General features: G+C 43.7%; 1 protein-coding gene across 1 annotated transcript in view; it reads left to right on the top strand.

Annotated features, from left to right (window-relative positions):
- The window catches only part of IL5RA (interleukin 5 receptor subunit alpha), a gene marked incomplete at its 5' end in the record, with an annotated part of 33,890 nt that overhangs the window by 2,980 nt on the left and 17,053 nt on the right, over window positions 1-13,857 (top strand). Inside the window, 7 exons of the mRNA XM_032459422.1 lie at window positions 798-882; window positions 2,428-2,573; window positions 3,610-3,748; window positions 5,249-5,402; window positions 5,477-5,664; window positions 7,714-7,859; window positions 11,255-11,393. Coding sequence (XP_032315313.1) covers window positions 798-882; window positions 2,428-2,573; window positions 3,610-3,748; window positions 5,249-5,402; window positions 5,477-5,664; window positions 7,714-7,859; window positions 11,255-11,393 — 997 coding nt within the window. The remainder of the gene's footprint in view (window positions 1-797; window positions 883-2,427; window positions 2,574-3,609; window positions 3,749-5,248; window positions 5,403-5,476; window positions 5,665-7,713; window positions 7,860-11,254; window positions 11,394-13,857) is intronic.

Here is a 13,857-nt window from a genome sequence, read left to right on the forward strand (position 1 = left end):
CAGACTGCCGCACTTGAGTTATTATGACATTGCTACTCTGCATTCGTTTTCACTGCCTGCTTATTTCAAGTAGATAGAAATATTGTTTGCAGTTTCTCCTAGGCCTGTAACTATGTTTTCAGTTCCTTTTATGGCTGGTTCCTTTTGGGGTTCATCAAAAAATTCAGCCTCTCCAAAGCTCCAAGTACCACAAACTTATTCTAGGTTTGTGATACAAAGTTTCCCTTTGCCACTTTAAAATTGTTTCAGATTTAAGTTTCTTGTCAGGTTGGCTCATACTTAAATACTCATTAGTGGAAATGATACTGGGATTTATTTTCAGTCTGATTAACTGTGTCTCGAACTCTTACTGCTCAAAGATCTGCTCTGGTCTCCCACTGAAGACCAACCCTCTCCTGCTTTCTCTCCTCTCTTCTGGCTTTGCACGTCTGTGTATGCCACCAAGAATGCCTACCTCCCTTGTGTGTGTGCCAAGAACTCTAGTTCGTCCTTTAGGACTCAGTTCAGAAGCCTTTTTGCTCCTGTTGGACCCAATACACATCTTTATTGGAGCAGCTTTTAGACTGCAATGACAGTGATTGATTTACATTTCATCCTGCCCCTCGGATTCTGGATCTGCACTGGCAAGACAAAGTCCAAGGTTTATTCATATTTGTATTTATAGCACGTCACTGAAAGGTTCACAGTCTTTGTTAAATGGCCAAACGACTACATTTTACTTTATAAAGTAGCTGTCGGTTTTTCTTAAAAATGACAACCAGTGGCCACGTGCATTTCCATCTTTCTGTTTTCTGTAGGATGTGATCATCATGGCACCTGCATTATTGATTCTTTTGGGGGCCACAGTGACACTGCAAGCAGACTTACTTCCTGATAAAAAATGTAAGCACCATCTATTAAATTCAGTAATATTTCTTTAAGTAAGTACATTACAAAAAGGATAGCATTATTTTCTCCTGGCTAATACCTCAATTAAGAAATTATATATGATTTTTTTTAAGAGGGAAAGACTGTTGATTCTTATCAGATTACAAGCTTAAACATAGCATATTTAAAGAAAGCAAAGTTGGCTGAAATGCAAATTTTATGCTGCAGTGGGAAATCCTATTCCAAGTGTGCATATACAGGTCCTAAGGATAAGGCTGGAGCTGGTGGCAGCATTTGGAATGTCTTCCAAATCATCACAACCAAAGAATAACAAGCTTTTACTTTGTTTGGTTCAGAAACTTGTTGATCAATGGGCTTGATGGGATGATAGAATTTAAGGAAAAAAAGAACTGGCACATGGTTCCCCAATCAATGATGCCTAAGAGAACTTTCTGTGATAATGACGATGCTCTTTATCTGTACTGTCCAAGGATAAGGGAGTACTGAGCTCTTGACATGGGGCTCATGAAGCCAAGACAATGCACATTCGATTTTACTCACATTAGTTCAAATGTAAATAGCCACAAGGGGCCGGTGGCTACCATGGTGGACAGCGCAGTACAGACAGAGCCCTGGAAGTCTGTATGTGACGAGTGTGGGGCGGAGTCGTGGGAGGCTATTAAATATTAAAGGTCAGTGGAAACATCCCGATCGTGGAACAAATTAATCAAAGGAGGCTTCATAATTGTATAGTATTGTCCTCATTTTAGAAAAAAAAATTAAAAGTTGTATAAACATATGCCCAAGAAAAAAGATAACAAATATATCACAAGTTAATGCCATTCTGAGTGGTAGAACTGTGGGTGAATTTTTTTTCTTTTCTTTCTTTTTTTTTTTTTTTTGTGCTTTCCAAGATTTCTAAAAAGAATAGGCATTGATTTTGTAATTTAAATGAAAGCTTTCGTTTTGAAGGTGATGTTAGAGAGTGGTTCATTAAGAGGAAAAAACTCTTCTTTCTATAAATGCCTATTTGAGTAATTTTGCTCACAAGTTTTTTGACCTTGAATCATGATAAGAAACAAATCCATTTTACATCATGTACCAATGTACACATACAAATATGTAAGTACATTGATATAATGGAAACAAGAGTTTTGTGAAATAGCACTGCTTCTTGTATTTGATACACCTCGTATTTTCTGTTCCATTTTCTTCCATGTCATTGAAAAAAATTGCTAGTCACAAATTAATACATTATCATGGCCCATAAATGGATAACGACCCTTAGTTTAAAAGTGATGGTTATACTGAATAATGATATAGCAAAATATTCATATTTCAATAAAACCCCTGTAGCTCTTACTGGTAAATACCCGGGCAAAGTAAAAAGATAATGAGTTAAAAGCAGTTCTAGAGAAATGTTTTCCAACATTATTTCAGTATTATACATTCTAATAGCCTAAAAAATACTATAGCACACAATAAAATATTTTAAAAATTTTAAGTGCTGTCTATGTATAATTAAACGTTGTGTGGCTTCTTTTTACTTTCGATCAACAGTCTTACTTCTCCCACCTGTCAATTTCACCATTAAAACCACGGATTTAGCTCAGGTTCTTTTACGTTGGGAACCAAATCCTGATCAAGAGGAAAGAAATGTCAAGCTAGGATATCACGTGAAAATAAACGCTCCACAAGAAGAAGACGTAAGTGTTTATTCCGATGGCAATCCTTAGCGTAAATTTTAATTTTGATGGCATTTTCCTTATCAAAGGAAATTTTAAGTTAAAAAAAAAAAAACGGAAACCACTAAAGGGCTTTTTGTCATATTCCCAGCAGAGCAGTGTCTCTGCTGAAGTGGCTGAGAACCAGCACCATGCCGGCATTAAATGGTGACACACAGCGTTATAACTTTGGGACAATTCTCCCATTTAAAAATAAAGTTTAGTAATTTCTGAGGTACAATGGATTAGATATTGGTTTTATAGTTCCTCCGAAACAGACAAAAGAACAAAAGAGAATAGCTGAAAACAGGAGGGGGCAGGGTGCCTAATGGAAGAGGCCAAGTTTGAATCCCAGCTCAGTCTCTTCCTGCCTTTGCAATCTTGGACCAGTCACTTAACCTCTCTGAGCCCCAAGTACACTGCAGGGATCTGTTTGTTACAGCATTAGGTGTTAGCAGATGTGCAATAAAATTAAAAGGAGAAGCAGTTAGTACTAAATATTTTTCAGTCAGTATGAAATTCTAGAGAATTTTCTGCCTAACAAAACACAAAGAAAAACAAAATAAAAAACACCAAACAAAAAAGTTAACTTTTGTTAACTCTGGGGAAGAGACTGGAATAGAGATGGGGTCAAAGGGAACTGGAGCCTTAATTGCAATATTTTGTTCGTTTTAGTAAGAGGCATGTGTCTGTGTATCCTTGAAGAATTATTATATTTTTATTATATATTTTAAAACATGTACAGATACTAGAATTGGGTAATTATTTATTCGTTTTTTAAAAGCACTTTATTTTGGTATGACTGGCACATAAAAGGCTGTAAGTGTACAACTTGATGAGTTTAGGGGTAAGTACATATCCTGGAAATAGTGGCTTGAGTTTTTTTCTAGCAAAATGATTTCATTGTGTTTTGTTCATGTGCCATTTAAAAGGTGGAAGAAAATGCACTTTGGAGTAGAATAGTTCTCCTGAGGCCATTTCCCCGTGACATATCATAACCTGTGGGTTTTACTTTTAGTATGAAACCAGGAACACTGAGAGCAAACGCACAACCATCCTTCACAAAGGCTTCTCAGCCAGCGTGCAGACCATCCCGTGGAACGACCACTCCCTCCCACCAAGCAGCTGGGTTTCTGCGGAACTCAAAGCCCCACCAGGTAAGACAGCCCTCTGAAAGCCCAGTTTTATATTTCAGATTTTGTAAACATGGGAAAGTCCAAAAAATGACACTTCGTTCTTCTTCTTTAGTCACCAGTTCCTGCTCAGTATTCTTTTACCTCATCAATGTCCTTAGCAAGGCGTTATCATTTCTAGTGTCAAACATCGCATACTTCCCCTCCTCTGGTTCAAAAGCCACAGGGTCAGAAACAAAATCTGGGCCAATCAGCGCCCTCAGACTGGGGTTCGAGGACATCCTTCCACCCCCCCCACCCCCACCAACATCAGTCCTCTGCTCTTTACAGGTAGATTTCTAGCCACAACCTAAACACCCCAGCACAGTCCTGCCTTGCAGCCTTTGCCTTCCTGGGCCCACCTCCTCCGCCTGCTTTTCTGAATCCATGCTATACTTCAAAGCCCAGATGGAGTCAGACCTGCTCTGGGAAGCCCATTCTATGCACTGAAAGATGCTGTTCCTCCTTGGCACTCATCCATGGGCTACTCATTTGGCAATACCCCATTACATTATCTCCCTTTCACGAGTAAATAGATGTTTACCCTCCCATCCTTGACTGCAAGTCCCTTGTGGGCAGGGCAATGTCTCGGACTTTACTGAATCCAGCAGTTAACAAGCAGGTCCTGCCTCAGATGTCGTAGTCCCTGTTATGGGTGTGGAGTTGGTTTTAATTCTATGACTTCTCAAACCATACTGAAGAACACTACACTGACAGTTCACAGAAGACACAAGATGAGCAATCTCAGAGCCAGGGGGAAGGAAGGCACCACCCACTGTCTCTTATTCTGTCCTCTTGTGGAAGGATGGGTTTCTGATACTTAGATCTAGTGATGCTTGTGATGAAAACCCTGGAGAAATACACACACACACACACACACACACACTTACACACACAAGAAGAAGAAAGAGAGCAGGCCGCCAGGTCCTGGGACATGTGAGTGCACCTGGTAACAGCTGCCTTGGCCAGTCTGGCCTGGGGCTGACTGTCAAACCCTCCTCCTGTCATGGCACTGCCGGAAAAGGCCACGCTTCCCGAATTGTGACTGAGAGCAGTGTCAGAAAGATCTCTGAATTCATTCGTTAGAATGTGGTGTCTAGACCACGTAGGAGCTAGGAAAACTGGGGCCCAGAGCCCTAGGGAACAAGGTGTCACAGCTAGTTACTGACATGAGACACCAAGCTTGCTGGATCCCAGGTCCACATGACAACTCACTGCACTGGCTGTGAACTTTCATCCATCTCTGTCACACAAAAACCCTCCCTGCAGAGCACCTGCAAAGCTTTTGGCGTCGGAAATAGGACTAAGCCATTTTAGCTTTGTCCCCTAGTAACTGGATCTTGGGCAAGTCGCAGGTTTCTATAAATGTGTGATGACAATTGCTTTTTGATGAACAAGATGCCCCCCATCACTAGTTTCAAAAGAAGTGCAAGATTCAGAAGCTACCGTGGCAATGTTTTGTTCCTTTTACTTCTGACCATGTAGGGTCTCCTGGAACCTCAGCTGTGAATTTAACTTGCATCACAAGCACAGAGGCTAATACTTACACACACTTAAGGCCATACCAAGTTTCTCTTCACTGCACCTGGCTTGTTGGCAAGGACGCCCCTGAGGATACGCAGTATTTCCTCTACTATAGGTTAGTACCTGCTTTTACTTTGGTGAATGGGTTGTTTCCTCCAGCCATAAAAACTTACAAGTCTTCCAATGTAGGTATGGCTCTTGGACCGAAGAATGCCAAGAATACAGCAAAGACACCCTGCAGAGAAATACAGCCTGCTGGTTTCCCAGGACTTTTATCAATAGCAAAGGGCGCAGCTTGCTTGCAGTCTATGTGAACGGCTCAAGCAAGGAAGCCGTCATCAAGCCTCTCGACCAGCTCTTCGCTCTGCACGCCATTGGTAAGACAGGCTTGACTCAAAGCCACAGTAACCAAATCACAGAATTTCAGCACTGGAAGGGGTTATAAAGATCACCTAGTTTGACCCCTTGTCTGATGCTAAGTGATCATCTGGCCCCGGCTTAAAAACCACGGGGTGGAGGTTTCTCGAGCTCAGCACTACTGATAGACGGGGCTGGCTGCCTCTGTGTGGTGGGGCTGTGCCCAAAGGGGTTTTCAGCAGCAGCTCTGGCCTCTACCTACGAGATGCCAGTAGCACCTGCCTTCCTCACCCCCGAGCTGTGACAACAGTCTCCAGATTTCCAAATGGCCCTTGTAGGGATAAAATCTCCCCCAGCTGAGGATCACCGCACCAGGGAGAGTGAACTCACTGCTGAAATGAGCCTATTTTATCTCTGACCGCCTCTGTGAAATTTCTGCCCATGGGTCCTGTGATGGCTGGGTACCACCCCTGGACAATTCTCATTCCTCCTCCAACAAGACTCTCAACTATCCAAAGGCAGCCCGGTTTCCCAATCTAAGGTCTGTCTTCCCCAGGCTACCAGCCCCGGCTTCCCATGCATTCCTCTGATGGTCCTCCACTGCCCCGGACTGTCTCCTCTGTATGTTCTTGAGTTAGGATGTGTCTCTCAGCGTGTGATTCTCAGATCTAAGCATTATTTAAGGTCTCATTTACTCAGTTCTCAAAACTGAAGGTCTCCTCCTTCATCCTAGATACATGTAGTGATGAAACCCACCAGGAGCCTTTCACACACCATCCCTGGTTGTTAACCTGCAAGATTTCGATGGTGGTGTGGTTACTAGCGTGGGTTGTGGAGCCAGGCTGCCTGAACTTGGACCCTGGCTCCTCCACGGACTAGCTAAGTGACTTTAGACAATCTGATCATTTCTCTGTGCCTCAGTCTTGTTCTCTGAAATATGGGAAGAAATTAATATACCCTACAAGGTCTTTGTGACAATTAAGCATGTTAATAATTACAAAGTGTTTAGAACCTTGCTGGGCATAAGTATCCAATAAATACACAGAATATTATGTAAAGGACATGGTTTGGCATGTAACATCTGTATCTATTTCTATTTTTTATCATCTATTATGTATCAAATGGAGTGTAAGTTTGTTTAAAGAATCATTTGCTAAAGAGGTTATACAGGTGTCTGCAATAGTGCCTTTCTGAGATGACTTACAAACGTCACTTTCACAAAAATAGGCGGTAATAAATGCCGAGGACCTGGGAAACAATGACATTAATGTGAAAATGGACATGACCTGGTACAGACCACAGGTTTTTATTCTCTTGTATGATATTCATTTTATTGAAACCTACTCCTCGGATTACTAAAAGAAATAAACACTCTCTTAGTGAAAAATCTGGGGCTTGGAGAATGGTAGACTCTGGAGCCAGTGGGTCCCATTCTTAGCTTGTGCCCATGAGTCAGTAATGGTGAGATCTAAGTCACAGAACTTAAGACAAGGATACTCACTTAGAAATAATTTCCATCCACATCAAATGGCCATAAAACAATCAAGTGAGATCTCAGGGGACAGAACTATGGAGTTTTAAGAAAAGACAACAAAATCTTCCCAACAAACCAGAACAAGATACACAAAACAAAATGAAGTGAAAACTGAGGTGCGGAAAGGGGAAGTGATCAGCTCAGTCACACACCTGCAGCACAGAGGCAGCGCTTAGTGGGGGCTTCAGGGCAGTTTCCCTCCTGGATCAGGTGTACCCCCAGATTGGTCCAACCTGAGAAGTAAAAATGGACAGTGAGGTGTGTCTTGCAATAAACTGAAGGAAAAGGCATTCAGCCATTCAATGCCATTTGAAGTAGGACTCCTTGACGTTTACAGGAAAGCCCTCTCCTTCAGCACTGCAAGACAGGGGGGTCAGATGTGAGTCACTGGAGTTCTGTGGCTTGCAGATTCGTTGATCAAATCCTGATGTAAACACTTGAGAAGATGTGTATTAGAATTGCCTTGAATTTCTAAGGAATGTGAGTGGATTGGGTTTATCAGCCCTGATCACTGACCTCTCATTCTCTAACCTAGATCGAGTAAATCCTCCAGTGAATGTCACCGCAGAGATCGAAAGAACCTGTCTCACTATCCAATGGAAGAAACCAGTTTCTCCTTTTCCAATCCATTGCTTTGTTTATGAAGTGAAAATTTACAACACAAGGAAGGGTTTCTCTCAGGTAATTCTTCACCTCATTCTGACATTTGACGATAGATTGCTTCCAGAAACACTTAAAAAATTATCGCCAGTGACTGCCCTAGTTACAGCTTGGAACCAACAAGGTCAAAGGAAACTTACATCTACCCAGGTCTGATGGAAATAAATCAAACCTTACTGGCCTTTTGTCTTACAAGGACATACTTTTGGTTGAAAATAATGCAAAGGACCACATAAAAGCTCATTAGCACTACTCTTGGTGAAATGGTACAGCTGCTGTGGAAAACAGCATGGGGATTTCTCAAAAATTAAAAATAGAATTACCATCTGACCCAACTGTTCTACTTCTGGGTACAGATCCAAAAGAATTGAAAGCAGGGTCTCAAAGATCATTGTACAACCACGTTCATAGCAGCATTATCCACAACAGCCAAAAGAAGGAAACAACCCAAGTGTCCCTCAACAGATGAACAGATAAACAAAACGTGGTCTATTTGTACAATGCAATATTGTTGCCTTAAAAAGGAAGGGAATTCTGACTAGTACTACATCAAGGATGGACCTTGAGGACATTACACAAAGTGAAAGAAGCCAGTCACAAAAAGACAAATTTTGTATGATCCCATCTGTATGAAGTACCTGGAGCAGTCAAATCCGTTAGGACAGAAAGTACAATGGTTGCTTTGGGGGCTGGGGCAAGGGGGCAATGGGGAGTTTTTGTTTAATGAGTAGAGTTTCAGTTTTGCAAGATGAAAAGAGTGCTGGAGATTGGCTGCACAATGTGAATGCACTTACCACTACTAAACTGTACACTTAAAAATGGTTAAGAGAGCAAATTCTGTGTTATGTGTATTTTACCGCAACTTAAAAAAACTCCCCTCAGTAGCTCTAATGGACAAGAAGTTCAAAGGAAAAGGAATTGAATGAAAGTCAGTATTTATTGAGCATCAGCTATGCTTTACTGTCCTAGTTTATGCCATCCTTACAGTAACTCTACTGTGCAACGATCATTCCCATTTTACAGGGAAGTGTGGCAGAGAGATTAAGTAAGTTGCCCAAAGTCATAAAGCAAGAAAAAAAAAAATGGACGTCAGGATTCAAGCTCTTGCCTTACGGACAGTGAGCAAAGCAAATTCAACGTGACTGAATTTGGTTTAACAAACATTACGAGTCGGCTTCCTTGGGGGAGACACAGAGACAGGCGCTGCGTCTGCTACCAAGAGGCCTCGTCTGTGGGATGCACTCTCCCGGCCTCAGAGCAGCCTTACCGTCCTAGAGGCCAACATGGGTACAGGGGGGCAGGGGCCAGCAAGCTGCCAGGGCCTCTGGCCAGAGGGACTGAGTAGAATCCTGAAGGAAGAATAGAGACTTGCCTGGTGGGAGAAAAAGAGGACTCTTTTAGCCAGTATTTCCCTAGTACATGAGGTGAAAGGCCGGCTTTCTTTTTCAAATTTCTAAGCCACCATAAATTGGTACTTCTGCAAAATACAATAAAAATGATTTGCTAGAAAAATCGAATAGAGCCAAAGACAAGCCGAATGATCCTGGGCTTGGATGCCGTGGCCATGCCACATTGCTATGAAGGCTCCCCAACTGTTGGCTCCATTTCTGTATTAACCTCCTTGAGAATGAGAAGCAAACAGCTCCTGACTCACATGGGTCCTCCAACCTCACTTGGAGTGGCAGAAGGGTAACTTAAAGGCTTGAGAGAGCATGGTTCCTTCAGCCCAGTGGCAATGATTTATTTAGTCAGCCGGGACATAAGGCCAATCTTGCAATCGTAACTCTAGATCCTACCCTGGGGCTTCTCCCAGAATAACTCTAAGATTTTGTTTTAAAAAAAGAAACAGTTTCTCTTTTTAAAACCATGGCCATGGAGTGGGGGTGGATTATATCTCAGTGGCAGAGCGCATGCCTAGCATGCATGAGGTCCTGGGTTTAATCCCCAGCACCTTCATTAAAAAAAAAACAAAAAACCAAAAAGCCACTGAACTGTTTTACTCAACAGAGGAAAGTGAACGCACCCGCAAAATTGCACAGTCATTTTGGTAGCAGCTTGAGAGCTGGGTATGGGTGGGGAGGGGACTCGTGGACATAGAAATACCAGTTAATGGCTACTGCAATGGTCCAAGCAAAAAAAAAATAACGAGACCTAAAATGGGCAGTGGTTGTGGAGCAGGGATGAGGAAGGGAGAAACTCATCCAGGAGAGTCTAAGATGTAGGCGTTAAGGACACATCTCTGGTTTGGGGCGGCGGGAATTAGTCAGATGGTGGTGACACTGACCAGCAGAGAGAATACAGAAGGGCTTGTTTGAGGGGGAACAGCCTCAAGCCAACACGATACAATGTCACTCTGTGCTGCCTACGGCAAACTAGCATTTACCAAGTACGCAGTATTAGGTTGAGCTACCCACAACTGCTGCTTTTGCAGATCACAACTGGGTCGAGTATTAGCAGTTTTCATATGATTCACCCCAAGATATCCTTAAGCCTGGGCTTTACAAAGATAATTCCATTTTACTCAATAGTCCATCAGTTAGATGGTATTATCTGTATTTTACATATGAGAAAACGGAGGCTCAAGGAACTTGGACTGCAGTTAGTTGAGGTCTAACTAGGATTCAAGCCCCCTTCTTTCTACAGTCAAGGTCCTTGCCCTTTCTGTTTCTTTATGCATCCTTCACCCTGCACTCCTCACCTTGCGGCTTGGGCCGAGACACTGTATCTGGGATCAGCAAACATTTTTTGTAAAGGGTCAGAGAGAAGACATTTTAGGCTCTGCCTAAATACTGTTTTTGTCACAATTACTCAGCTCTGCAGTAGATATAAGCAAACGGGCATTTAACTGTCTTCCAGTAGAAGTGTACTAGGGGACACTGAAATTACAATTTCATGTAACTTTCATGTGTCATGAAATATTATTCTTTTTATTTTTCTCAATCACTGAAAAATACAGAAGCCATTCTTAGCTTGCAGTCCCTACAAAAACAGGCAGCAGACCAGGCTGGCCATAAACTGGAGTTTGCCGGTGCCTGTTGAATGTAACAGAAACCATGGGATGCTGTTACTCAGGTGATTACAGAAGATCCAGGGACAAGATGAGGAGGGTTGTGTGTTCTACTGTTGGCTGCTCTGGTCTTTCACTCTGGAAATACCAGCTGGACCTGGATGGGTCCTCTAGATCTCAGAATTGCCTGTTCTGTTTGGTTACCACGTAGCTTTCCCCCGAAGGGTGACTGCCAGTGCACCCACCCTGAAGCAGCCAAGAATAAACTACTCAGTATGTGTCCCCTTGATTTTCAGTGGGTCGCTGAACAGAGTCGCATTACTTATACATGACCTCCCATCCTGATCACTGGCATAATTTAAATTGTGTGTCCAGAGATTCTTATAATGCTATTTTCTCCCCCATGTAGAAAGAAAAAGTGACAACCGACACATTCATCGCCATAATTGATGATATTTCCAAGTATTCCATTCAGGTGAGAGCAGCCATGAGCTCTGTGTGCAGAGAGACGGGGCTCTGGAGTGAGTGGAGTCAACCCATTTACGTGGGTGAGTATCCTGTGTTTCTTTTAAAGCAAACAGCCTTACTTGCGGTTAGGACAGATCCTCCTGGAAAGTGTACGCATTCACTTGGGAGCCTTGAAATGCTTTCACCTCTCTAACGTGCCTCACCTGGGGTCAGTCTGCTGCCTTTGTGACCAGAGGTGGATTTACCATGAAGGCCAGTGAAGCCTCGATGTTCAAGGTTCTCACTAGCACCAGCTCTTCCAAAGCCTGGTACCCTTTTTTTTTTTTTTTTTCAGGTTATCTGTTTCTACTTAGTTTAATTTTTCTACATTCAACTTTTTAGAGATAATTGTATATTCACATGCAGTTATAAGAAATAACGTAGAGAGAGCCCAGGTAGCCTTCATCCAGTTTCTCCCAAGAGTAACATCTTACAAAACTGTAACAGTACGATATCACAACCAGAAGACTGGCATTGGCACAACCTACTGATCTTAGACTCCTCCAGTCTGAAATCATTTGTGTGTGCATTTATCTCTGTGCACTTTCATCCCACGTGTACCTTCCTGTGTCTGTCACAAGGGCCCCTTTTATAAACATATTCATCTCCCTCTCTCTCCTCCATTCCTGACCAGCGTCAATTACTGATCTGGTTTCCATTTCTGTAATTTTTCCACACCTAATTACAAATTCATACTTTTGTTTCTTTTCGTAAAGAAAATTCCAACACTGACTAAGCTTCAGGGCCCACAAAACCTGGATCCAGCCCCTGGGCCCTCAGCCTAAGAGACTAGAGGATCCGAAAGACTAGGCGTCACTCTGGCTCCTGTGTTGGTTCTGCAGCTGGTTTTGTTTGGGATTAAACTGACTAGTTTATTTGGCAAATAGGATCATCATATCTGTCTGTGGGATCAGGGGAGGGTGATGATGATGGTGGCGGCTCTGAACAAAGGGGCAAACTTCCATTCTCACTCTACGTCAAATGGTAATTCTGTAACCTGGAGATGTGGCCTTGCACCATGAGGTCAGAAAATCATACCCTGTGTCTGCTATTGTCTGGGTATCTGGCCACCCAGAGGCATTTTATGAGGGAAGGGGACGGTCAGAAAACAACTCGTGTATCTCACGTATGTGCCACAACCATGCACCCTGTGGATGCAGACATGCGTGGTGACATGTCGTGTAAGAGCTAAAAGGACGCACATTAATGGAAAGAACTCTGGAGCCTTCCATATGGAAAGCTCAGGTTTAATGCCAGCTTGGCACATACTCGCTACGTACCCTTGAACAATCACTTCTCTCCTTCCATCCTTGGGTTCCCAGGATGAAGGAAGCAACATCCTCCTCTCCCGCCTCACAGGTTATTATGAAATATAAACAACACCCAGTAACTTGTATTACTGAGTCCTCCAAGCACTGTGCTAAGTGCTTCACACGTACTGCCTTCACAAATCCCGTCCACAAAGCTCTTCCGCACATGAGAAAATAGGTTTGCAAAGTGTAGACAATTTGCTTAACTGCGTGGCCAGTAAGTGGCAGAGATGGAATTCCAACCCAGGCCGACAGACCGCAGCGCCCCAGCCCGCAGCCCGGCAGCATGGTGTGCCGGGACGCGCAAGCTGCAAAGTTCCGGACAAACGCCAGCCCAGACGCGCAAGCTGCAAAGTTCCGGACAAACGCCAGCCCAGACGCGCAAGCTGCAAAGTTCCGGACAAACGAGGGACTTGTTTAGCAGCTGCTGGCTGCTAACGCTGTGGTTCCAGCGCCTGAATGTCACGCTCACGCGTCCTACAAGGTAGTCAGTGATCGTCTGAGGCGTGTGCCCAAGGAGGGGTGCTCAGGCACACGCTAACATCTTCCATGATTTAATTCAGTCACTCAGGCTCGTGGGTGGGTCTGCAGGAGATTCCTGGGCAGTGACCCGTGGGCCCGTGTCCATGTGAGTCAGAGCCATAGAGCAGGGAGATTTCAATGGAAGGCTGGGAAGGACGAGGAAAGGTCTGAGAAAGGGAGCTGTTCTGAGTCGGCGAGGGGACCAGTCATGCTGAGTTGCTGAGTTTCCCAAGAGGAAAGGCGCGCCTAGAGTTGTTCGACAGAGCAGCATAGCCTTGTGGTGTGTGTGGCCCCGACGTCACCCCACCGGGACTCAGAGGAGCAGCACGAGCCTTCCTGGGAGAGGGACGGGCAAAGATACCAGAACTGAGAAGGGACCAAAGGTCAAGGCCAGGCTTCCTCCTCCCCGCATCCCCAGGCTGGTGCTCCAACCTGACGCAGACCCAGCGCACACAGGACCTCGCTCAACACCGCTTCACCCCACAAAGAAATTCCCTCTGCTCACCGAGAGGGAAAGCAGCAGAAGAAACATCAATCTGTCCCAGGGAATTTTTAACAAGGTTATTACTTTTATCAAATGCCTATGATAGAAGCTTAATTTTCATTACTTGCATTTGGTGGATTTTTTTTTTTTAGTGCTTGGTTGTCCCCCAAAGGCACCACACTCACTGGC

The sequence above is a fragment of the Camelus ferus genome, chromosome 17 (assembly GCF_009834535.1).
Source record: "Camelus ferus isolate YT-003-E chromosome 17, BCGSAC_Cfer_1.0, whole genome shotgun sequence".
Classification (NCBI taxonomy): domain Eukaryota; kingdom Metazoa; phylum Chordata; class Mammalia; order Artiodactyla; family Camelidae; genus Camelus; species Camelus ferus.